The sequence below is a fragment of the Diabrotica virgifera genome, chromosome 4 (assembly GCF_917563875.1).
Source record: "Diabrotica virgifera virgifera chromosome 4, PGI_DIABVI_V3a".
In the NCBI taxonomy this organism is placed as follows: domain Eukaryota; kingdom Metazoa; phylum Arthropoda; class Insecta; order Coleoptera; family Chrysomelidae; genus Diabrotica; species Diabrotica virgifera.
In genome coordinates, this window is record NC_065446.1 from 156,278,528 (window position 1) to 156,306,331 (window position 27,804).

The 27,804-nt window shown below is 32.6% G+C and overlaps 1 protein-coding gene across 1 annotated transcript; it reads right to left on the bottom strand.

Moving 5' to 3' along the window:
• Nucleotides 1-27,678, bottom strand: LOC114345692 (uncharacterized). The gene is made up of 3 exons (XM_028296484.2): nt 27,510-27,678; nt 9,650-9,763; nt 1-441 (listed from the first exon to the last, which is right to left on the bottom strand). Exons 1-3 carry the CDS (start codon nt 27,589-27,591, stop codon nt 266-268), a joined length of 372 nt encoding a protein of 123 aa, XP_028152285.2. The 5' UTR covers nt 27,592-27,678; the 3' UTR covers nt 1-265.
• Between the last annotated feature and the right edge of the window lie 126 nt (nt 27,679-27,804).

Below are 27,804 nucleotides of genomic sequence, written 5' to 3' on the forward strand. Positions count from 1 at the left end.
TAGTTGCCTAAAATTTTAATAACACAGATTCATTCTATAAAGTTATAAAAATAACAACATTAAACAATCACATAACAAATATAATAATTTAGATATATTAAAAAAATAAAACCCATCCCGAAATTTAATGATCTAAATGGCAATTGCTTTCAGCCTAAAAAAATAAAGCAACAAATTACAGTTCCAATTTTCTTTTGATATAAATACAAACTTCATCATGACCATTAAACTTTTTTACATTCCGTTGTAAATCACTTTTTTTTAATTAATAGCCATAACCCATTAGGTCTGCTGCTTCATTATTTCTGTAGTCGCCATTTCCAAAATTTGTCTGCACGTAAGGATTGACAGAGCCGATATCTGAATAAGAAGTGCTTTCGTACTTCGTATTTGGATTTAAAGTCGAGGGATTTTCAAAATAGAACTCTTTTAAGCTGCCACCTAAAATAAAACCAATTACTTTAGATATGTATGACATAATGTACTTACAGTTTAATAAGATATATTAGAAACAATGGTATAACGTATACAACAGACTGACTAACCGAATAATGAATGAATTACAGTGAACTCTCCCTTGAACGGACAATAGTCGTTCCGCATAAAGTGTCCGTGTAAAGGAGGTGTCCGTTGAAGGGAAAACATATTTTAACTTAATTTTTTTTAATAAGTGCATGTATGTATGTGTATACATATAAATTTTTTTTCATTTTTTTATTTTTTTCATTTAATGGCATAGACATTAGTCATTCAGCCAGTTGCAATAAAGAGTATACAATCCTATCCCTAACACAAAATTAAACAGAAACAATATAGTGATACAATAAATAATACAATACAATAATAATACAATAAAAACAATAATGGATCTCTGATAAAATGATAAAACATTAATGATATAACAAATGATATAACTTAAATCATAAAAAATATCATGCCCGAGTACAAATCTTATGAGACCATGCGTGTATCTGATAAGAAATTTATAATGATATTGTATATTTGTTGTGATCCTGTAGCCAGCAAAGACTGGATATTGAATGGTGCATGCATATCAATTTTAATTAATTTTTTATAGAGAGAGTAGAACTATTAGTTTAACATTACATAACACAAGTTGTGGATGAGACGCAGCATTGTCTAGAAACAAAAGAACTTTTCGATTTTCTCTGTGCATTCTTCTATCAAATTTATTTAGCCAGTCTGTCATGATTTCCCTTGTCATTTGTCATTCACGACTCCTTATTGCTGTACCATTCGATAGGTAATTGTTCTGCGTGTTCTTAAACCAACGAGGACTTTTACTTTTCCCGGTTGTCAGTGGCTTTTCTTTGTCCCCCATCATATTGGTGCAAAATATAATTATTGCGATCCTATCTTTAGAAGCCTTACGTCCAATGCACCTATCTCCTTTCAGGGTATAAGTTTTCTTGGGTAATGCTCTAAACTCTAAAACAATAATCCCGTCTCATCTGCGTTAAAAATGTCTCGCGGAGAGTATACTTTCATTAAAAAGGGCAGTTTTTCCTTCCAGTTAGAAACCACTAATAAATCTACAACAACTGATTCGCCACAGATTGACTGGAACATTGTGTCGCTTACAAAATTTCTCGAGCCATCCACCAGAAGCTTTCATATCAACGCTTAGTTCCCTTGCAACTTCTAATGAATTTCTTGCATAATTTTACAGAAACAGGAATATTTATATACCGTACTTTACAAAATCAATCGAAAACAATTATTTTAGGTCTAATGCAGCACCCTAATCGACTTTTTATTTCGAACTTAAAACTTCCTTTTGGCGGACACCATATTATTCATGTTGCAAAAACTCTCATAAAAATACAACTACGTTTATTAAAGAGGCTTAATCAGACATATCGGTTAAAATTCTTAAATCCTTGTTCCAGTAACAACAATAATTTAACAAGTTCCTGGTGTCGCATTTCTTTCATCGACGGACGCGGACATTAAATTAATTCCTCCATCAAATTCACAACAAACTAGTTATTCACAACAAGGAAACACAACTACAGAAAGAATGGAAGATGATGGACATACAAGCGAGGAGGAGGAAATATTGGCAAAAAATGAATTCCAAATTGTTAAAAGTAAAAGGAAGAGATACAGTCCACATAAACATAAAAATGCGACACGACAAAAAATAACAAGAACAGGTCCAACCACAAGCAGTAAATATAGTCAATTGGGTAATGTAGATGAAGAGAAAAACTTGCAAAAATCACCTTTAGACAGAACTAATAAGATCAGCGCAATAATTCCACCTTTTATAGTACACGGAGTAACAAATAAAGCTCAACAGCTATTTAAATTCATCAGTATACTTCGAAATTTACATACAAATTTTTACAAGAAGACAAACTGAAAATTCAAGTAACAACAAGTGAGGATTACAAAGTTCTCAGAAAAGCATTTGAACAAAAAAAGACAGTGTTCCATACTTTTGTACTCCCTGAAGAGGAATCCTTTAGGGTCGTTTTAAGAAATATCCACCACAGTACTCCAATTCAGGAAATCCAAAAAGCCCTTGCAAACGAAGGACATACAGCAACAAAAATAAAGAATGTTCATAACAGAGAAAATAAGCAACCCAAAATATATTATTTATCGATCTGAAACATAATCAAAACAACAAATACATCTTTGGAATAACAAAATTACTACATGCTATAGTACGCTTCGAAGTACCACATAAAAATCCCGTTTAATGCAGTGTAAACGTTGCCAAAACTACGATCACTCAAGAAACCAATGCACATTACCGTACAGATGTGTTAAATGTGCTGGAAATCATGATTACCGGAATTGCGAAAAACAGAAATGATGGAAAACCAGCAAAATGTACCTTATGTGTAGGTGCCCATCAATCCAATTATAAAAAATGCCAGGCTCATCTAGAGATACAAGCTAGAAGACACCCAAATAGAAATGTGAAATTACTACAAACAAACAATACCTCTCAAATGCCCGTTCCAATCAGCAACACCAACCAAAATTAAAACACGCACCAAACAAATAACCGCACATATTTACAAGTAGTCTAAAACCAGCAACCTATAACTATGCCACTACCAAAAACAAATCGACAAGAGAGTCAAATTAATTTTATCACACTCATCTCGAGTTTACAAAAGACAGTAGAAACCCAACAACAAACAATTAACTTATTATTACTAGAAATACAACAGTTAAGAGAACTCATTACTAAAAATAATTTATGGCATTACAACTAAACACTTTTTAAATCATTAGGTCCCAGGTTCTTATGGGTGGGGACTACAATTCAAAACACAAGAGCTGGGGCTCAAGATTATACCCCCCACCCCGGGAAGAGGTAGAGTCGTATACGATGTGGTGAGAGAAATAATGAAACTACAATATCTCTCGACCTACAAACCAACTTACTGGCCAACCGATCGAAATAGACTGCCCGATCTGCTTGACTCCTTTATATACAAAGGAATAGGTATGACCGGTACTAGAAATTCGAAATTGATGAAATCGATTCATTTCTGGAATAAACGTACCAGTGGTGATTTAATGCATCGCAAAAATATTCTTTTTTTTTAGTTAACAATTTTCTACAAATTAATAGGGGAATAATAACTGTAAACCACCAAAAAATTCAGGGTCGTAGATTAATATCACCAAATGAAAGATTATTGATACCACGTGTTTTTCCTTCAATCCCTCATTCAATTATTGAAAATGAACTTTCCAAGTTGGGATTAAATTTGGTAACTCCAATAAATTTTTTAAAAATTGATCAAATCCTGATTACAAACACATTTACAGTTTCAGAAGCCATACTTTTTTTCTCTCCTGTCTCATCAATACCTGACTCAATACTTGTAAATTACGAAATGATGTCATACCGTATATTTCTTGTAATGGAGAAAGATTTATGTACTATTTGCAGACATGCCGGACATTTGGCTGAAAATTGTCTAACTGTTTCGGAAACCCATACATCTCAAATACAAAATGCTGCTTCAACTACTTCAACTGATCCAATAAACAATGAATATATTCCAACTGCTTCAACCGCTCCAACACCTTACTGATCAAATAAACAATGAAAACATTCCAACTGCTTCAACCACTCCAACTACCTCAACTGATCAAATAAACAATGAATACATTCCCCGAACGCAAAATATATCTTCGTTTACTCCTACACTATCGACTAAACCTAATATTCATATTTTACCCGCTACTCATTATACACAAAGTACTAACAACCAACAAATATCACACGATCCTCCTTCAAACCAACGAACTATTTCTGAGATTAGAAGCCCTCCCCCAAATGATACTCCAGAAAACAGCTCCTTTCCAGCTCCAAAATTAAAAAAGCCAAAGTCTTCAATCACAGATACAAGATCAATTCAAGTAATGGAAGATAAAAAAAATTCAGCTAGACTAATATATGGCGATACTTCAGTACCTAACACATTCAATATGTTATGAAACATTCGTAAATATATTGGAAAATGTTCATGGTACCCCTGACGCAATAAGCTTAATAAAAACTTATACAAACGATCTCGAAAGCCTATTGAATCTTTTAAGTCAACTACACGAAAATTTACCAAATAAGAAATCAAAAGCTAGATGCACCAGACTTCGGAAGAAAATACTTAAATTCATACAACCAGACACAAACACCGAATTCGAAAACGAATTTGAAAAAGATTTTTACAAGACATTCTAGACTTGACGTTCCTTTTTAGGAAAGGGTCAATAGATACCTCAATAAACTTGAATTCAAATTTCCAGATATGTATTTTTACCAACTGTCAACACTGTTCCTCCCTGGACTATCTCTATCCCAACTATAAATACCAAGCTCTCCATACATAAAAAAACAGATAACCATCACAAAGTACTATATCAATATGCCCTCTAAGAACTCAAGATATATAGTAATCATAATCTTATATATACCGGTTTCTCTAAAACCATGGAGGGAGTGGGAGCGGCGTTTATATTCAATAAAACTAAAATATTAATTAAACTCCCGAAATTAACTTCCATTTATACAGCCGAGTTAACCGCTATCCTCAACGCAATAAATTTTGTGGTAGAAAATAACATGAAAAATCCTGTCATTATTACGGATTCCCTAAGTTCTGTAACTGCCTTAACCCTTATCCGGGCAAGGTGGGTCCAACGGGCCCGAGACACCAATTCTTTTATCATAAACTGATAAAAAAATTTATTAAATTTTATGCATCACTGAATTTGTTTAGAAGTATGTTTCCTTCAACATAGTCATGAGCTATTCAAAATATTCATTATCATTTTTGAAATTATTGCGTCGAAAGAATTTAGTCACGTAAAGGGTCAACACGGGCCCGCCGGACCCTATTTGTATTTATACCTAAAGTCTAATTCTTTGTTACAGAAGTTAATCTGGCAGTCAGGTAATGTTTTTGTCGATTATCTAAATAATTTTATGATTCCGGAAATCCAATAATAATGTCTAAATGTGTAACAAATAATGTAAACATCTCTTTGATGTGAACATCAAAGAGATACTTACAATAGGTGTTATATCTATTTTAAATGAATTTTAAAAACTGATAATCATTGTTGGAATGCAATAATATTGTTAGGTAGGTACCTATACATATGTTGAAATAAATATTGCATCTGCTATCAGTCGTTTGATATCGATGTTAGTGTCGACAACTAAGCTCCTAAAATTATATTGAATTACAGTGAAAGTAGATAGTGAGAATAAAATGCCCCGAAAACTAATCTATGGTTTTTTATTTTTATTCTTTTTTTTTTACCCTAGTACTTAATAATAATTTAATTTGTCATATCAATTTGCTATTCTAGTTGGGAATAAGCCAATCTTGTGGCTTAGTCCCAACTAAAATAATAAATTGATATGACAAAGTATTAATTTCTAAAAGTAAAATAATAATATTCTTCTGACTTAAGCGTTTTATTCATTTTCTAAAGATTGTTTTTGTCGGTACTTTATACATGAGCTGTTAATTACCATAATCTTTTCTCAGAAGGGTTTTCACACAACAATGAAAGGCAACAACACCGTAATATTTTTCCAGGGTATGGGTAAACATCAACCCCTCTTTTCAAATAAAATGGCCTGATAGATTTACAAAAGTTTTTATTTATTTATTAATTAAGTCTTTATTTGGCTCCAAATGTTTATTACTTGTGAATAAATATTTTTTCTGCAAAAGTTTTCTTGCATTTCATTATCTTGTGCAAATCCTTCAGGTAGATCGCACTCTCGAGGTAGACCGCACACAATAGTAGCACTTTTTTCTTAATCTAGACAATTTAAATTTAATTTTAATAAAAAAGCAAAAAATAATATTAGAAATATATGGGTAAATATGAATAGTACATTCAAGAACAGTGGTGGGCCCAACGGACCCGACTTGCCCGGTTACGTAAGTAAAATGTGTTGCCCGGATAATGGTTAAATGACCTACATCCTCCTCTTCATCCAAGTCTACTACTTATTAAATCAGCATTACACCAATTGCAAACTATGAATATCAGTGTCAACTTTGTACGGATTCCATCACATATCGGAATTGCTGGTAATGAAGAAGTAAAACATTCAATAATACCTCAAAAATCAACCCCAAATAAGCGATTACATCAAACCATTCTCTCTTGTCTGAGAATAGGCCACACCGCCATCACTCACAAACATCTGCTGGAGAGTGAAGTAAAACCATAGCGCTACGTTTGTGATATTGTGCTCAGTGTTCGCCACATTTTACTGGAGTGTCCTCTCTATTGCATGGAGAGACTTCAATATAAACTACAAGACACCTTACAAGCAAAATTAAGTGACGGAACTGATATGAACAATTTTACATCATACTTGTATTCTATAAATTATGTACTAAATAAATTGTAAACCTTTTAATTGTATTGCGCCAATGACCCTATGAGGTTGAGGCATAATTAAATAAATAAAAAAAAGTACCAGTTTTCGTTTTTTTTGTTTACATAGTTTTTTTTTGAAAACTTTTGTCAAATTTAAAAAACACAAAATTTTCAAATCGACGTTTCTAGAAAACGGTGTATCCTATCGACCTAAAGCAAGAGTACCTTTTATTACTAGAATACCTCACAATTTAATAATCCAGTGTCAAAAAGGCTTAAAAGTTAAAATAACCGTTGCCCTACCCAAAACGGACGCGTATGACTGGTACTAGAAATTCGCAATTTATGGGATCGATTTGTCGCTGGAGAATAAATAGTCCAGTTTTCATTTCTCTAAATAGAAGCGTTCTGGGGGTATTTAAAAAAACTAATTACAAGACGCCTTCTTCAAAGAGCTCTAGCTTTTTTAGGAAGCATTTTTTCGGACTAGGTGATTTGGATTAAATCTTAATATTTTGAGCCCAGGAATCTACAGTTAAAGTATTTACAATTATTAATGAAAGACTCTGTATATTGCAAATTTAAATAAATTGCAAAATACAACCTTAGGAACTAATATAATATAAAATAATAAGTTCTGCGTATAACACCCAAATATAGATAAAGTGGTACCTCGATAACTCGGATTAATCGGGACCGCGGCCGATCCGGGTTATCTAAAATGCAGGTTAGCCGGAGAATATCGTAAAAATTAATAAAATACGGTATACCTACAGATAAACTTCGTTATAATTGAAATAACATGAAATATATATATGCACAATACCTGATATCTTTTTTTTAGAGGTGAGAATCTTTAAAAGACCCTCTGGGAAGGTGTTCCAGGTGTGTCGGATTCAGTTTGGCACGCTTCACCGCGGGCCGAGGCCGCCTACCGACTAAACTCACCCCCTCTTTCTCCAGCCGACGGGTCTGGAACCGCACTTAGCGTGCATATCTGACCCGCCGACCTTACTCTTAACTCCCCTCCGACACTCTTCGCGTGCATTCCATGAGTTTGGCGGCCTCCTAGCCTCCTCCCCGCAATAGCCTCACGCCAGACCGGCCGGTGAAGCGACCGTCCAGCGCAACCCTCCCGCGGGTAGGGTGACCGGGATGCCCCCCATCACGATGGAACTAGCAAAACAGAACCAGTTGGTAATTACGAGCAACGCCAAACATTCTTACTTTCATCAATTCATTTATTCAATACACACATTCATTAAAAATCTCAGACTTAAAACAAGGAGGTAGTTGGCGTAGGTTGGATGTAAAAGGTCCTCCCCCACCAGCTGCCCGAGGACGGACACGGGTAGAACAAGGAAAACATAAATCAAAACAGAAACAAAACGAGAAACACAAGAGGCACTCAGCCTTAGTAGAAGGTAAAAGTCCCGTACTGAATGCCTCTTGAGACATGCACCACAATTAAATAAGATTAGAATAAAAACGGTAAAATATGATATATATTACCTATTAGTACCTGATATCTAAATTACTAAAAACACGCAAACGCAAACCTAAGCAAACGGAAGCGAACAATACAAGACTCTGTACTACACACAATGCAGTCACAATAGGAACGATGTTATGTTATTTAAGAACAGTGAAAACTAAGCCCATTTTTAAATAAAAATTTTTTGTAAATATTCTTTTAGTCTTTTTAAACAACGCTAAGACAGTTTAAAATAAATAAAGGAATACTACAGGTGCCCGTTGTTTCTGATAATCCGAGACAATGAACGTGGTTCTGCCGCCGTGTGCCATGAGTCATTTTTAATATCATATAGTTCAAATTACACAAAAACATATTATCTCTCAAATATTATACTACATATATTTTTATTGTTGAAATATTTGTCTGATAAAAATCGGGCCGGGTTAGCCGGACTTCCGAGTTTCAGGGGTTCCACTGTAACAATACACTAATAAACTCTAATAAACTAAAGCCGAAAAATATATTATTGAATTATTGAGACTCATTGTTTAAAAACAGATTCAATTTTTCAAGCCAAGGGTGAATGGACATTAAAGAAGCTTTGTTCTATATCGGCGAGCGACCGGCAAATAGATATACCTAAATACAATTTATAGATAAAGAACAGATTACACGAAAATATGCGCAAAAAATACAGTGTTTCAAATATTCAAAGGTAAAGCAATTACAACGGTGAATAGACAATACAAAAGTAGCTTGAAAGCAAAAAGCTCTGGTATAGAATGGTGAAAGGCAGAACACGAAAATTCGGCCCCTGAAGGTGGGGGGCCCCGTATAATTGATACGGCTGATACGGCGGTAGCTACGCCTCTGCTGATATGGTTTCGATTTTTGAGCTCTTACCCTTCACTCCCAACAACCCTATAATTGATTTAATTAAGAGCGAAAATGCTGAGAAAACTTAAAATATGTCGTATCGCGGATGAGTTCAAAAATCTAAACTATATCACTTTGAAAGCTCATAAATAGCTCTTAATTCTACCGCAAAGACCTATTCAATATACCTATTTTTACGTAGTGGAGTAGTGGAGTCACTAATATGTTAAATTCCTGCCCAGTGTAACGAGCTCAACAATTTTTATTTGCAGGATATGAAAGCTCATAGACAGCTCATGCTATTTGTTTTTTAATTTCTGCAAGTGGGGGTTGCAGCTCAACAGGGGTCATATCAACTTAGAGGCCTAGATATTTTAAAATTAAACCTTCACTTACCATATGCATCAAGGCAATTAATGGTTATATGTAAATATCCATTTTGTTGTGATTTCATATGCTTTTTGCAGCGTGTTGTTCCTGCAGGGCACTGGCTACCATAACATTGAGGAGCTGCAACAAAATATTGAACATATTAAAGATTTGTTTTCAACGATATAATTTTAGGTAATATAATATCACTCCGTTCAACGACGGTGAAAAAGATGAAAACCTATATTTTACATTACATAATATGTAAAATATATTAATTATTTTACAAATAAATCTTTGTCCTGGTAGACCACCGTCGTTCGTTATGTAGGTTTTTACCTACGTTTTTGCATATACCAAACTTAATAATCCTAATAGGATGTAAGTATACCATTCATAAACAACGATACCCCAGGCTGTGGGTGAAAAACCGTGTTATAATTCAGGAAGTTTTGAAACCTAGCATGTGTTGTAACGTAATTTTTTTTTAATTTTTAATTTAAAAAAAATGCTTTTTTCAAAATAACTTAAATTTTATTAATCATACTGAAAATCAGAAACAGTAAACAAATGTAGGTTTTGCTTTTCAAAATATTCTGTGTTTTTTATTTTTTATGTAAGGCAAAAATTGGTTAAGAAATTGCTGTTTAAAACTTGCGTATACTCGTGATTATTGACTAGTTCAAGTTCTTTCAACTACAGCCTCTTCAAAACTAAGCACTTTGAACCGATAAAACTTACATATAATATAAACAATACATACACGAGTAAAGTAACTTGTGAAATGGTAACGATTAATTGTATTTGAGATGCTAATTGGGGGGTGATTTTCACGATTTTTTTTAACAATAAGAAAGGACCAACTTTATTTTGAGCATAACTTCCTTACTTTTAATGATAGGAACTTTTTTAAAAAACAAAAAGAAAGCTTTTTATAATAATTGTAAAAAGAATTTAATGAGTTTTCCTGAAAAAGTGCTTCATTTTTTGGTTATTTCACGTTGAAATATTCGATTTTGAATTTGGCGAGTATGAACCTATATTTTGTTACTTAGAACTCATTCTTTTAGTTGATCTAGGAATCTCATATATGCAACATTTTTTTCACTTTTGTATGGGCTATATTTTTGCTTAGAATGTTTTTTTCAATGAAATACTTACTTTTTGAGTTACTTGCAAGTAACTGACTAAGAACGTGTTATTTCTTTGTTGAAAAATGAACGTATTTAGTCGAAAATAACTCGAAAAGTATTAACTTAGTGAAAAAATGCTATAAAACAAAAGTTGCTTAGAATTAGTTAGTTTATCCATTTCCGGACTTATTTTGAACGTACATTTTTTCACCCCCCCCCCCCCATAAGGGGTTAAACTCACCCCCAGAGCAAAAGCACACATCGGCCCAGTATCACTTTTCTTTGACATGTTATCTATGTCTACGCCAAATTTCATGTCATCCAAGCGGTTCTTTAAAATTTGGAGCAGACAGTGATTCAATGTATTATACGTTGCTAAGGCCAATCGATACAATAAATCACAATCGTAAAGAAAAATAAATTTCCAGTCCACTTAAAAAATTATTTTTAATAATTAAATGTAATTTTCTTTTAAAATAATTTTTATTTTAATATAATATAGATCATTCTTTAGTCAATGACTGAAATAATTTCTTAATTGTTATAAATAAAATCACTGCGATTTAAGAAAACAAAAACAATTATCTTGGGTTCAGGTGGTCGGTGAAAATTTTTATTTTGTTTTAAAAATTTATTTTCTCTCCAGCTATAATAATCTGCAAGTTAGAAACTCATAGGATGTATAGCTTCCCTCCGCTTCACTTCGCTTCACTTCACTCCCGCTTCACTTCTAAATGTTTATAACGAAATTTTCCCCCTTATTTTGAAACTCAAAATAGGAGATTTTAAAATGTTTTATGCATTTATTTAAATTAAAATATGAAAACATAAGTCTTTGGAAGGAGAGTGGATCTAGCATTAACTCTCTACGATTTTTTTTTTTCAAAAAGTTATAGCATCCGACATTGACCTTTCAGGATAAACAATTTATAATATCTAGGGAACAAGTTTACCAATCGGGCTTTACAATTTTTTTTTTGTTTGAAATTGAAAGATCTTTAAGTTAAAGCCTTAAAAAAATACAAACAGTTATTTTTACAATATACAATTGCAGAAAACAGTCAGTTTGGACTTTTCTCAGGCTATTTTGCAATAACCAATTAACGAAATTAAACTTACCATAGCTCAAATTGTAGGTTTTTTAATTTACTACAACTTTCTATTTAAAAGTTTTACTCTAAAATGAATATCCTAAGCTGCAAAATTAAAAATCTTTCAAAATAACAAATTTAACAAATAAGAAACGTCATAAATAAAAAAGCGCACAAAATTTTTGGTTACATTTTAGTATAAGTTATTCCTGACATTGTCCTTTACAACACCTAATAGGTTTCAATAATTCCTGAATTATATGCTGAAATTGACATATTTTTCACCCACAGCTTGGACTACGAATGTAATTTATTAAAAAATAGTAGACCTAGTAAAAAGTTGTTTGCAATCTAGGGCTGCAAGGTCAGGATTACATTCGTATATTCTACAAACTGTTATGCAATATTGTTAACTGAAATATTATGAATATAATGTACAGCCGGTTCCTAAAAAAACTGACTCTTAGTAAGATTTGATCATGTTGAGCAGTGTATTTGATTGATCTGACATTATATTTATTATGACAGACAGATAATAAAATAAACAAACAACAAACAACAAACAACTGATTACATATTATGTTAATTCATAAATTGTACTAATTATTAAGGTCTAAATATTTATATTATTTTGAATTTCTATATTTTATAAAGAACATATAAATGATAGTTTTTACATCAAATAGATCACATAATTATTGTAAACATGGATTATACAACAAAACAAATTAATATTCAATTCAGCCCTGTAACTTATTAAAATAAATATTATAGAAGTTTTCAGGGACTTTCAGCCCTCGATAATAATGTAGTCTTTCATTTTGAGTTTAAATTTTTCAAAAATATTTATTAGTTTTCTCAGGATTCGAAAAAAAATGAATACAATTAAAATACATTGAGAATTTTGACATGCGTCACAATTTTGCATTAACTCAATGTAAAATTCTAAACTGTTGAATTCTAGCTTCCCTAATTATTTGACATCAAATGACATTAGAAACTATTTGTAGAGGATTGAAATCTGTATTGAAAACAACTGTTAAAATTGGTCTACGTAATTAAACATATTCCAAAATTTTGTAAAAATGTAATACATTTCAGTTTTCAGCCCAAACTTAGGCCACACACAATGCAATATGTTCACATTTTTGAACTGTCAATATTTTTATTTTATCATCTATTGTTTAAAAACAATACAGTTGATAAGATACCCTCAGTTGCGAAGAAATTATTAATAATAAAGATTAATAATAAAGTCTAATAACCGTGGAACAGAATAATATATCTGACAAATTTTAAGATTTGGCAGTGACATTGACAGTATGTAAATATTAAGTATCTATCCTTCAAAATACACTGCTCAATTTTCTACAAAATACGCTTCAAGAGTCGTATCAGTTTTTTTTGGAACCAGGTGTATATTATTTAATCCACGGCAATACTTTGGAACCTGGAATGCCGACACAAAACCGATCTAATCCACCATCAGGTAAAAGAGGGCATTGAAAATACTGTAAAAAAAGGAAATCCCGATAGTCATGTACATTTTGCAAAGGTTGATTATAAATGGATCATATTGCAGCCTTCTCTGAGGCGTGTATTCAGCAAAAAACCTAAGAAACTGTCCACGTGATTAATAATTTTACTGTATTTTTCATTATCATTTTTCATTATCATTTCATTTTACAAATCATTATTTTGGGTCCCAATAGACCACCGTCGTGCGGTTTTGTTATTTTAAACGTCATCGATCGAAGTGATATAAGATAATATAATGTTACCAGAAAATACTGAAATACTGAAATAGCTAACTTTGAACACTAAAGGCAGACTCTTAGAGGAAGAGTTTAAAACTTAATAGACCAAAGACGAAATATCTGAAATTATTAATACTAAAATATTAACAAATAAAATATGAACAAATAAAATGTTAACAAATAATATGTCTTTTTAGGTTTGTCACATTAGGTAAAATAATGTGGAAATCGATGACACTTAATCAAATTTAATTCGAACAGGAAAGATGAAATTAAACGAAAGAAATTATTAAACTTTTATGAAATTAAAAAATAAGAAGATCTAAAAGTTCATTTACCTACATACCTATGTACATTATACTAAAACAAAATAGTTGTTATCTTCATAACTAGTGCGGAAAGTGATACTTTCCCGCACGCGACTGCCGTTGACCCGAACGAGGAACAATATTTTTTCTACGGCCGTACGTGTTGAAAAACGCCACAACAAATAGAGTTATATCATTAAAAATGGATAACCATTTTCAGTTTAGTTGCAACACGAAACTACAGCCGCATCATTATTCCAGTTCAATCAGAGAGTGCAGCAAGCACCTCTACCGGTTTCGAAACTTATTACTCTCTCATCAGGACGCACATATTATGTTCGTGAGCCCAAAGTCGAGATTACCCAACCATCACCTGATTTTGATTTTGAATACAGTTCACAGCAATAAATGCAAACTTCGTCTTCGTATTCATCATCTGAACTGCTATCTCTTTTGTTTCTGTCTCTTTTTTCTTTTCTTGGTTTTGGAACTTCTTATTTTTTCCTTTGCCTTTCCAATTTTGTTTTTCTTCCAAATTTAGTTTTGATTTCTTGATGGGATTTTTACCTATAAACCTCTCCAGTTCTTCTTTATAAGGTGTTGAGGTTAACACAGCTGTTTTTCCTCTCCTTTCATCATTAGGGTTAATTTTTCTTTCTGCGTGAGGAAGGGCAACTAGTTCTTTGGGAGTGACTTGAAATTTATTGACAGAGTAGGAACAATAGGGTATCGCATTAGCATAGAAGTTGTTGAAAGAAAGAGTAGGAGGAATAATATGACAATTTTCCTTATTTTCAAGCACCTTAGGAGATTTTGTGGTGTAAAAGTATCTGAAGGCAATATATTTGGAGAATTCTCATTTTCTGCATCACCATCAACTTGGTTTTTTGATAATGGTGGTGTACGAAACGGGACCAATCATCGGATCGTTCATCAGTGTTTCTGTGGTTTCAACTGGTTTAAACATCTAGTCTTCAAAGATTTCCGGATTGAGTGGTTGACTGCCAGTCTTTCTAAACCCATTCACAGCGGTTTGGACGCTATAGCGCGCTAGCAGCTTTCATATATGCGTTTCATATATCCGAAAAGTTTTCCTATTTGGGAGACAGTAATTGGTCGACCTGGATGTTGCTGCATCCATTTTTGAACTTCTTGATGCGTGGTTTGCGGAGCGAAGCACAGCATTACAACACCAATATCTCTAGCTTTCTGTATAACGTCAATATTTTTTGAGTGGGTCGTATGTCCGTCCAAAAGTAAAAGAACAGGATGTTCTTTAGAGAGTTTTGAAAACTCAATAACATGACTAAACCAATTAGAAAAAATTTATTTTTGCGTCCATCCTGACGAATGAAAGAAAGCTTTACTGCCAGGTGGAGCATTATCTCGCAACTCAGGTTTTGCTCTGGACCTGGCAAAAATGGAGGTAGGCGGCATAAATACACCGGAAACACGCATGCAAATTTCCACAGTAACAAGAACACCGTGTTCAGCTAAAGATATACACCCAACTTGCCGTTTCCCACGCAATGACAAACATTTCGATCTTTTCTTTAACACAGTCATTATACCCGTTTCGTCAACGCTGTAAATCCATTAGGGTGGTATTTTATATTTTTAATGCACTTTCTCAAGCAGGTTTTTTTACGGCAAGCCTATTAAAACACATGGCTCTAGCTAGAGATGTTGGCTCAGGGGTACCAAGTTTAACGGTTGGATATCTTTCTGGAAAGCTGTATAACCAAGTGTTACCGGCCATTTTTTGTCTCTATTAAATGGATTATGTAATCCATTGCATTAAGCTAAATGAAAAGCCAAACTTCGAAAGTCATTCAAAGTAAAACCAAATAGTCGTGATTTCATTAACAAAATGTGTTCCACCAACTCCTCCTCTTGTTCCGCTGTGAAAACTGGTCTGTGACGCCCTAGTTCTTTCTTTGCTGAATTTTCTCGTTCGAGAGTTCCATTTTTCATTTTCTGGCTTCAATAGTTGTTCGAGGTACCCCAAATTCTTTAGAAGCCTTAAGATAACCTATTCTTCCGTCAAGAACCTCTTACACTGCTTGGCGCATACTTTCCTCATTCCAAGACTGCCGATCACTTTTTCTTTTATATTTTCCCATCTTTTAATAACCCTAAAACAAATTAAATTCAATATGCTTGTTAAAAATTATCTACGTTTTGGTTGGACAAAACGGGATAATATCCAGTTTTACACAACCACTCGATATCCCATTTTACCCAACTAAACACTGAATAATGTTTTGAAATTTTTCAATAAAAAAAAGTTATCATAATCACAAATATCGCAAAACACACTCATATTACATAGAGAAACATAAAAAATACTCACCGGTACTAATTTTGTTGATTTAAACATAATAATTCTTAACTAACTACGGATGAAACTAATTAGCATAAACATACTTTTTAAAACTAGCATTTGCCATAAGCCACAGATAAATGATTAATCAGAGTAACTTCCTGCTACATTCAAATAGACGGTATCCCTAGTGATTAACATCACCGGTCATTAAATGGCGCCGATTATTTTTAAATTATCGTCGGTATCCCGTTTTACCAGACTATTCTGTTTTCAGGGGCGGCTCGTGATAGTAGAAGGAGGTGAGGCACACTACACCTGAGGAATTTTATTATTATGGTTAGCTTCTCTTTAACCTTCCGATGACCAACCTATTTCTGTTACACCGATGACCAAGGGGGGGGGGAATGACCCCCAGGTCAAAAATATCAAAAATGATAATTAACAAAAAAATGAAGTTTTTTTTCTTTTCTTTTCTTTATGGCATGGACTTTATGTCATTCAGCCAGTCACAACATGAGTATTGAGTATGTCAAAATCAATTGATAACATGTTGTGGTGAAGAAACAATTGAAAAAATAATGAATCAGGTTCAAAGTGCAAATTATTACTCTGTGATATTTGACGAAATCACCGACGTATCCCACACACAACAGCTTTCTCCAAATTTAAAATACATACACAATAACAACATTCGTGAAAAGTCAAGTTCATTGACGCTTATGAGAACATAAATGCAATGAGTGAAAATCAAGAAAGAGGGGAAGAACAAGGCCTGACAGGAGAAGCATTGGGAAAAATAGTATTAAACTTGTTAAAAGAACTGCACTTGGATCCGAAGAAATGTGGAGGAATCGGTACTGACTTTAATAATACTTTAATAACGATAACTTTTGAATGTCTGTATGCAGCTCAAATGTTTGTGAAAAGTGTCTTAAAACTCACCATTGTAACCCTAATTTTTAAAAATTACTCTCTGGCCCCCCGGTACCCCTCCCCACAAAAAGTTCATGGCCCCTCCCGAAAATCGGTCCTGTATCCGCCCTTGCACTATTTCCCATTGTCTCACTCCCATTTTCTCCAAATCTCCTCTGACTGTATCTTTCCACCTTTTTCTAGGCCGTCCTACAGACCTTCTCCCATCTGGCCTCTCCCCGAGTAGCTATGTCTGGTTTGATTTTTGGATAAATTTTTGGCATGACATATTCTAAGGCCAGATTAAACAACAATGCTGACAACGGACCTCCCTGTCTCAGTCCAGAATTTACGCAGAAACCGTTTGATATTTTTCCCACTATTCTAACTTGTACAAAGGAGTTACTTAGATGCATTTGCGTTACCGCAGTTAGTTTCTTCTGTACGTCCAACTCGGCCATTTTGGTCGAGCTGGGTGTCCGTAAAAATTGTATTCCATGTAGTGTTGGACGATTAATGTAAAATTTGAAGATTTCTGCATGGAATTGGAATTCGAAATTTGGTAAAATTTCGGGAAAACTTTTAGAGAATTATCCGGCACCAAATAAGTCGTGGGGATTTTTTGTCCTGGATTTTTGTGGGGATATTTTTTCCAAAAAAAATTGTGGGGGATATTTGTCCGGGATTTTTTGTGGGAATTTTTTGTCCGGGTATTAATTTTGTCCGGGGATTTTTTGTCCAGGGATAATTTGTGGGGATTTTTTTTCCGGACCCCAAAAAAATACATAAAAAAACATCAAAATACCTATGCCTATAAAATGACAAGGGACGCCAAAATCCTTCTTTGCACACTGGCGCCAGTAGTTCTTAGGGGGCCCTGGTTAACAATATAATATAATATAATATAATATAGAGAGTTTTGATTGGTTTTAAAAATGGCGAAAAGAGTAAAACCGACGTAGATTAAGTGTAATTCCGAGTTAGAATTTAGTGAAGAAAAAGTTTTTTGCCAAGCCTGTTCAAAAATAATTATTTGTAAGGAAAAGTTTCAAGTGGATCAGCATTTAAAAACACAGCTGAATATTGGGAAGGTTGCAAAAATGAAATGTGCGTATGTTCAACAGAATGATAAAAATGCATTTCAAAATGTCAGTGCAAAATCTAAGTCAGATAAGGAACTTTTTCAGAAAGACTTGTGTAAAACTATGTTGGTAGCTAACATACCACTAAGAAAACTTCAGAAACCCTAATTTAGAAGTTTTTTACAAAGGCATTGCAACCAAACCATTCCTGATGAGTCGACCCTCAGAAAGAAAAATGTTCATTCGGTCTACGAGACAGTTCTTCAGAAAATAAAATCTTCAATTGGAAAGAAAATCTTCTACATCGTTGTGTATGAAGGTACCAATGCTTGTGGCAGATATATCGCACATTTGATGATTGGAGCACTTCAAGAAAATAATTCTACAAACGCATACTAAATAGCTTCGAAGCAGTTGGACAAAACCAATAATGTGGCGGTATCTAGATTCATACAGCAGTCTCTATCAAGCTTTTTTCTTTCAAACCCAGTACCAGAAGAAAATTTCTTGGTGCTTCTATCTGATTCCGCACCCTGTATGGTAAAAGTAAGACAGAACCTTAAAGTATTTCCCCAATTTGGTGTATGTTACATGTCTTCTGCACGGGATAAACCCAGTAGCAGAAACCATCAGAACAGAATTTCCGTTAGTAAATAAGCTAATTTCAAATCCTTTATAAAAGGTATATTTGTTAAAATCCCTATACAGGGCTTTTAATTCCCTGTTGGTTCTTGGGAAAACCAACGGGGAAATTTTAAATTCCTGTGGAACTGTCATTTCTGTCATGTTACCATTCAGGGTTTCCGCTATCAAAGCCACTTGCTTCAACACAGCCATGATGTGAACAAGTCAAATTTAGCTAAATGGTACCTCGAGCGTGAAACATTGGATATTTTATACATCCATGTGTAGAGTCACATCATTTTTATATGTTCCTATGATGGATTAATTTAAAGAGTTTTTACCCTAATATTTTTACTTTGGTGGTTAGCATGTTTGATTCAAGTGAGTATAACCTATAACTTTCTAAAATCCTAGTCAAAATTTTAAATACTTTGCATCATTTTATCAGGTTATACACATTTAAGGAAACACTGATGATGATCGGTCAACCGATTGAAAACTAGTTCTGTTTGTTTTATGATGTAGGGATTTTAACAAATATACCTTTTAGAAAGGATTTCATGGTTTTTTGTAATAAATGGTATATGTACAGCCAACTACAGGAATTTTTTTCCTCGTGGTTTTTTTCTAATTTCAAATGTTAAAAAAGTATTCATCAAAGCCCCTCTAAGAGTGCAGATGTATAGGGAGGGATTGCCTGGCCTGGAGTAGGGATGGCGGTTGTTGACAAAACACCGGTTTTCGGTTATACCGTTTGTTTTACCTACGCTTTAACCTGGCGGTTAAAACTGGTCAAATCCGGTTATTCCAAAAACCGGTGGTCGGTTTTTGTAGTAAATAGCCAATACGCAGTAGGTTACAATTACATTGCTCTTTAGTTTGCAATACTCCATACGAATCGATATTATTCATCAGTGTTTTCAAATTGGTTTTGGTCAGCTTAAAATTTCTCGTTCGCGTGCGTTTGCGAAAAAATTTCTTATTTTTTGTTTGCATGCATTATTTTTTCCACTTATCCGGTTTTTCACCGGTTATTAGTTGAAAAAGAAAAAACCGGTTATAACCGGGACAAAAAAACAACCGGAAAAACCGATTATTGCGGAGTAAAAAGCCGGTTTTAGGATATAACCGGTAGGTTTTTTCCATCCCTAGCCTGGAGTTAGTTTACCACCAGAACCTGTAATTAACAGATGGGGAAAGTGGATTAACGCGGCTGTATTCTACCCTGAACATTTTGATGCCGTTAAAGACTTAAGTTTGGACATGGAGGACGACGCTCAGTGGATTAACGCGGCTGTATTCTACCCTGAGCATTTTTATGTCGTTAAATAATTAAGTTTGGACATGGAGGACGACGCTCAGAGTGTAGTTCAAAGTAAGGACTTGTTACAAAGTGCAAGTATAGCTAGACATTTACTTTTTATTAGTAAATTTTGGTTTTATACCAGATATGATCACATCGTTATAGACTGGACAATGAAGTTTAAGATAGTCCATTAGAACCATTGAAACTGTTATGGCTAAGTGTGGCAACGTTCCGGGTAAAGTTTGAGATCAAATGAGGCGCAAAGGGGAAGTGACTTTAACAAAGAATGAAGGGTTTAAATTTTTAAAACTGGTCAAAAATATTTACGAAAATAAGTCTTCTGACGAACATGTACCATGCATGGCCTTATAGTATACTGCCAAAACTTAAATATTGTCCAATTATCTCAGTAGACGTTGAAAGAATCTTTTCTATGTATAAACACATTTTTACTGATAGAAGACAATTATTTTTATTGGAAAACTTCGAAAAGTTTATTGTTGTAAATGCCTTTTATAGTATTTCCAAACGAGAATTTGTATAATGTTGTAATACATACTTTTTGTGCCTTGTATATATTTTATCTAGATGATTAAGTTATAAACTTATTTTGTACCATTTTAAAATAGTAAATAATTGTATCTGACTATGTTTTTCTTACTTACTATGTGTATTTTTCCAAATAAAAACCATTTTTAAAACAGTAGTTTTTGCACACTATTTTGTTTTATTACATTATTAAATTTTATTACATATTGAATTGCATATTTTGTAATAAAAGTCAATATATTCGTGCGTATTTTCATGAAAAAAGATGCATATACAGGGTGTTTCATTAATAATTGTCCATATAGTAACTGAAGAAACCTTAGCGCAAAATACAAAGATTTAACCTAACACACTTAAATAAAATGTGGTTTCTTACTGAGTTACAGGGTGTTTTATCTAAAAATTTTAAAAATTTTCGACATGCCCTTTTTATACTTGGCAGGAAGTATAGGTACTGTACAAACTACTAAATTATCTTAATCAAACGTTTCTGGCTATTACCAGAGGCGCACGACGGGAGAAAGTGAATGGATGACCTTTCCAAATTTTACGCCACTGGCGGAATTGCTATTTTAGTTCAACTGTTGGATTCTCCAATGCTTTCTACGAAAATAATGTACGCTTTACTCGTAAAGTCATTAGTTTTCGAGATCTATGAATTTAAAAATGAAACTACACGGTTATTTTGATTAATATATTGTGTTGCTTCATTTTAAATTTCAAATATTTCGAAAACTAATCACTTTATCGTTCCGAATGAAGAGTATATTATTTACATAAAAAGTATTGGAAAATCAAAAAATAACACTAAAATAGCAATTTCGTCAGTGGCGTAGAATTCGGGAAGAGTCAACCAGCCACTTTCCCCTGTCGTACGCCTCTGGTAGAACCTAGAACCGTTTACTTATCTTAATTTAGTAGGGTGTACAGTACCTACACCTTCCGCCAAGTATGATAAGGACACGCCAAATGGTTTTAAAGTACTGACTGGGTACAAATAATTTTTAAATTTTAATCATATGAATCACATCATAAATTAATCAAAATAACTGTGCCGTTTCATATTTAACTTCAAATATCTCGGAAACTAATGACTTTATCGTTACCAATGAAGAGTATATTATTTACGTAGAAAGTATTGGAGAATCTAAAAATGGTACTAAAATGGTAATTCCTCTAGTGGCGTAGGAATTTGAGAAGGGTCAACCATTTACTATCCCCTGTCGTACGCCTCTGGTACTGGCTAGAAACGTTTGTTTATCATAATTTAGTAGGGTGTATAAGTAGTCGCACTTTCTTCCAAGTATGAAAATAATACGTCAAATAGTTTTAAAATGCTGAGCAAAAATAATTTTTAAATTTTAAGATAAAACACCCTGTAACACAGTAAGGAACCACATATTATTTAAGTGTTTTAGGTTAAATCTTCGTATTTTGTGCTAAGGTTTCTTCAGTTACTATATTGACAATTAATAATGAAACACCCTGTATATGCGCATATTTTTTCAAAAACATGTTGCATATTTATATTCCGCGCTTTAATGATGATTATGATTTATGATCTTGACTTTAAAGGGAAATCTCTAAAAATTGGTGAAAGAAAAAGCATAATAATAATAATATAATAAAGCTTTGGATGATGAAATTATTTTAAAATGGAATAATAATTTTTCATATCTATGGTTGATTCTGTAGTGAAATAAGTCCAAGCTGTGGGTGAAAAATAGGGCGATTTCAGGATATAATTCAGGAATTTTTGAAACCTATCAGGTGTTGTAAAGGACGATGCCAGGAATAATGCCAGGAATAACTTCTACTAAAATGTAACCAAAAATTTTGTGCTCTTTTTTATTTATAACGTTTTCAATTGTTAAATTTGCCATTTTTAAAGATTTTTAATTTTGCAGCTTAGGATATTCATTTTAGAGAAATACTTTTAAATAGAAAGTTTTAGTAAATTTTAAAAACCTACAATTATACCTACGGTAAGTTTAATTTTCTTTAATTGGTTATTGCAAAACAGCCTGCGAAAGGTCCAAAACGGCTGATTTTGCAATTGCATTATTTATTGAGAAAAATAACTTTATTTTTTAAGGCTTTAAAATAAATATCTTCCAATTCAAAACATAAAAAATTGCAAAGCCCGATTGGTGAACTTGTTGCTTAGACAATATAAATTGTTTATCCCGAGAGGTCAAATGTTGACGACTATAACTTTTTGAAATAAAATCATAGAGAGTTAATCCTAGACCCATTCTCTTTCTAAAGACTTATATTTTCATATTCTAATGAAAATAAATGCATAAAACATTTTTCAACCTCTTATTTGGGGTTTGACAATAAGGGGGCAAATTTTGTTTAGAAAAATCAGCAAATTAAATATTTAGAATTGAAGCGGTCTTTATACAACTATACATCCTATGAGTTTCTAACTCTCTGATTGTTGTTGCTGAAGACAAAACAAAGATTTAAAACAAAATAAAAATTTTCTACGACCAACTGAAGCCGAGGTAATTGTTTTTGTTTTCTTAAATCGTAGTGACTTTATTTAAAACAATTCAGAAATTATTTCACAGTCATTGATTTTAAAAGAGAATTACATTTGATTATTAAAAATGATTTTTAAAGTGGAGCGGAGATTTATTTTTCTTTACGATTGTAATTTATTTTGTCGGTTGCCCTTAGCAACTTACATTGAATCACGGTTTTTGCTGTGATTCTCAAATGAAATTTCTCATACATACATATAAATACCATGTCAAGGAATAAAAGTGATATTAGACTGATGTGTGCTTTTGCCCTGGGGGTGAGTTTCACTTATGGGGGGTGGAAAAATATACTTTCAAAATAAGTCTGGTAATAGATAAAATCACTAATTCTAAGCAACTTTTTTTCTACAGGGTGATCAACTTCTGTGACATAGTCAAATATCTGTTAATATACAATATATCAAAAAAAAATATTAATAAAAGTTATAGACACCTTTAATATACACATTTCAAAATTAGTGATAAATATACAGGGTCTTCCATAACACGGTGCCAAACCAAAGTTAGGTTTTTTTTAATGGAACACCCTATATTTTATTCAAAATCTGGTTTCTCTACATTTTTCTGATTAAGAAGATGTAACACTTGTCTAGGGCTATACTGAGTGTTTCAAGGTTATGAGCACTTTTATTAAAAAATCATACTGATTTGATCACCCTGCATGATCCTAACGGTGCAAAGTAAACTTATTTTTTTGCTACTGTTAACTGTCAATATTAAAGTAGTTTTGCAACAACGTACAACTTTTTTATCACTACACAAATTGTATACAGGGTAAGTCAAAATGTAAATAAAAGATATCTTCATATTTTTAAATGGAACACCCTGTATTTTATATTATCATCGAAAAGTTATATCATTATACTTTCATATCATTTAAATATTTCCTATACCTAAAGTTATTAGTTTTTTAGATATTTTAGTTTTATTGTTGATAACTCATAGATACGTTTATTTCAGTAATTAATTATACCCTTAATATTAGAAACCTCCAATGTGTTTGTCAGTGATAATTAAAATTAGACTGCATTTCTTTTTGTTTTAAAGTTTCTAGTAAATTCTATACAATAACGATAATTTTATATGTACTAACAAAATGATATTAATTTTCCGCGACGAAATGGGAACTATAATTCTTGTTTAAGGTGGCGTTGAAATAATTGACATAAGAACTGTCAGATGTAAGATTTTAATTATCTCTACGTTTTTATTTTTGTTATTCTGTGATTATAATTGTCTGCCATACTGTTTCAACAATGAATTTTAGTCGTGAAGAAATGACAGACATGATATGGATTTTAGGAGAGTGTTTCAAAAACTCATTCCTTGCCACAAGAATTTATAAGGAACGGTATCCACAGCGTCGACAACCAAATAAGAGAGCATTTGACAACTTATTAGACAGGTTTAATCGTACTGGTTTTGTTTTATATGAATCAAGGGAAAAAACTTTCCATTACTACGGATGAAAATGAATTAAATGTTTTACTGGCTGTTAGAGAAAATCCTCATACAAGTATTCCAAATATTACAAGATAGCAAGATATAAGTTATGGATCTATCCAAAACATACTTTAAAAAAACAACATGCACCCGTATCATAATATACAATTACATCAGGAACTTGTTGGGGATGATTTAGAACGAAGAGTACTATTTTGTCAGTGGTCACAACAGCAAATAGTTATACAGAGAGATTTTTTTGAGTTTGTGCTTTTTGGAGACGAGGCAACATTCCACAAAAATTGTAGTGTAAACAGACACAATTTTCATTATTATTCCACAACCAATCCGCACTGTGCTCGCGCACATAGTCAAACGAGATGGTCCTTAAATGTTTGGGGTGGAATCATAGGCAATTACGTTATAGGTCCTTTTCTCTTTTAGGAATTGGTAAATGGTGAGGTTTATTTAAATTTTCTAGTCAATAATTTACTTATTCTACTTGAAAATGTACCACTAAACATCCGCCAACATAATAATATGTGGTACCTTCATGATTGAGCCCCTGCTCACCACAACGCACTTGCCAACGGTGAACTCGATGAACTATTTCCTGAAAGATGGATAGGAGGAGATGGGCCAGTTCACTGGCCACCCAGATCACCAGAATTAAACAAAGTTGACTCCTTTTTCTGAGGTTATATTAAGGACGTAGTGTATAGGATAGGACAGCTCCAACAACAGTTGACGATATGAAAATAAGGATTCAAAACGCCTTTCAAAGTGTCACACAACAAATAATGCTTACAAAAGTCAATAGGGCTTTCGAACTCGTCTCCAGGCTTTTGTAGACGTTATGGGAGGACACTTTGAACACCTTTTATAAGAAACATAAGAAGTACGTTGATCATTTTTTATTTAATTTAGTTTTCTTAATAAATTTTAGTAAATTAAAGTTATTGGTAATAATAACTAAGTAATACATGCTGTTATCAAAAATAAAACTAAAATATCTCGAAAACTAATAAATTTAGGTATCAGGAATATTTAAAAGATATGCAAGTATACTGATAGAACTTTTCGATGATAATATAAAATACAGGGTGTTCCATTTAAAAATATGAAGAAAATCTTTTATTTTAATGTTGACTTACTCTGTATACAATTTATGTAGTTATAAAACAATTGTACATTGTTGCAAAAAACTATTTTTTCTACAACCACTATTCAAAATGCACTTTTATGCACAGTTTTATGTTAGCAAACTTGATATTTACTCACAGTATAAGATATTTGACATTAGTGTGCAGAAAAGTGACATTTCTGTGCCGCAAAGTGACGTTTCTGTGCCGCAAAGTTCTTTTCTGCACAGTTGACTACCTCATTCTGAGTAACGTTATATTCTGTTTACATCCGTGGACTACCGCATTCTGAGTAACGTTATGTTCTGTTTACATCCGTGGTTAAACTTTAGACAAATATATAACCTATAAGACAATTATTATATTTAACTATAGCATAGAAACTAAATTATGGATGTTACAACTGTTTTATTTTACAATTTTATTCTTATTAAACATTTTATAATTATCAAATAACCAATAAGGATTTGGCAACCTGTGCAAGAGACGTCGAATGAAGTAGGTTTTGTGTAAATCCGTGACTGCATAAATATAATGTCAATAATGTGTAATAATTGTTTAAATTTAAACAAATTAAGGCAGTCCATTAATTTTTTAACTGATTTCTGTGCAATTTATTTAGGTATAAGGAATTTAAATTGATTAGTAGGTATTAATTAAACACAGTTTAAAATTTATCACATAGGTACCTATTATAATTAATCGGCGTTTGGAAATTGTGATTTTTATTTTTAGGAAAAACTGTGCTTGTAGAAAAAGTATAGTGTGAAACACGTGCAGAAAGATAATTTCTCACTCGTTTGAATTGCGGCACTCGCTTGCGCTCGTACCGCAACTTTTCAAACTCGTGAGAAATTATTACCTTTCTGCACTTGTTGCACAATATACTATTAATATTGACAGTCAAAAGCAGTAAAAAAATAAGTTTATACTACACCGTTAGAAACATACAGGGCAATCAAATCAGTATGATTTTTTAATAAAAGTGCTCATAACTTTGAAATACTCAGTATAACCTTAGACAAGTGTTATATCTTCTTAATCAAAAAAATTTAGAGAAACCAGATTTTGAATAAAATACGGGGTGTTCCATTTAAAAAAAATAACTTTGGTTTGGCACCGTGTTATGGAGCACCCTGTATATTTCTCACTAGTTTTCAAATGTGTATATTAAAGGTGTCTATAACTTTTATTAACAACTTTTTTCCATATATTGTATAATAACTGACATATTGGACTTTGTCACAGAAGTTTAGCATTTTTTTACTATGTTAATACTTTTCGAGTTATTTGCGAGTAAATACGTTTGAGAAAAAAAACACGTTTTTAGGCGGTTCTTTGCGCATAACTCAAAAAGTAAGTATTTTGTCAAAAACCTTTTAAGAAAAATATAGCCCAATAAAATTGAAAAATATGGTGTACGTATGAACTCTCTAGACCCATTAGAAACAAAGTTGTAGCTAATGAAAAATAGTTTCATATCCGTAAAATTTCAAAGTGAATATTTCAACGTGAAATAACCACAAAATTATGCACTTATTGTAATTAAATTATTATACCTTTTTTCACTCACAACTTGGGGTAAATAGGGAAATAGATATACCTATATGTTTAATTCATTATTTTAAATGAGTTATTACAAACGATATTCACACAAATCCTTACCTTCGCCAATATACGCTTGCAAAGTAGTTGATATGCAGATAACAAAAGTCAGGCAGAAAAATATCCACGACGAAAAATTCATTTTGGGTTTAATTTACTGGACCAAGTCTAGCCAATAACTGATAACTACTGATCATGCTTGTTTGGCTTCAAGATCATAAGAAATATTTCGTCATATATTCCACAATATCAGTGCTTTGATTATTTTTATTTAATAACATTATTATACGGGGAGACGATCAAAACTTTAATTGTACAATAGTTATGGAAAATTTTTTCATAAAAGTTTGATTAT

Bases quoted from the DNA above. Each gene is read 5' to 3' on its own strand.
- LOC114345692 (XM_028296484.2), bottom strand. From the start codon at position 27,591: ATGAATTTTTCGTCGTGGATATTTTTCTGCCTGACTTTTGTTATCTGC. The intron at 9,764-27,509 runs GTAAGGATTTGT...ATTTTGTTGCAG, and splicing joins GCAAGCGTATATTGGCGAAG to CTCCTCAATGTTATGGTAGC. The intron at 442-9,649 runs GTAAGTGAAGGT...GTTTTATTTTAG, and splicing joins TAATTGCCTTGATGCATATG to GTGGCAGCTTAAAAGAGTTC.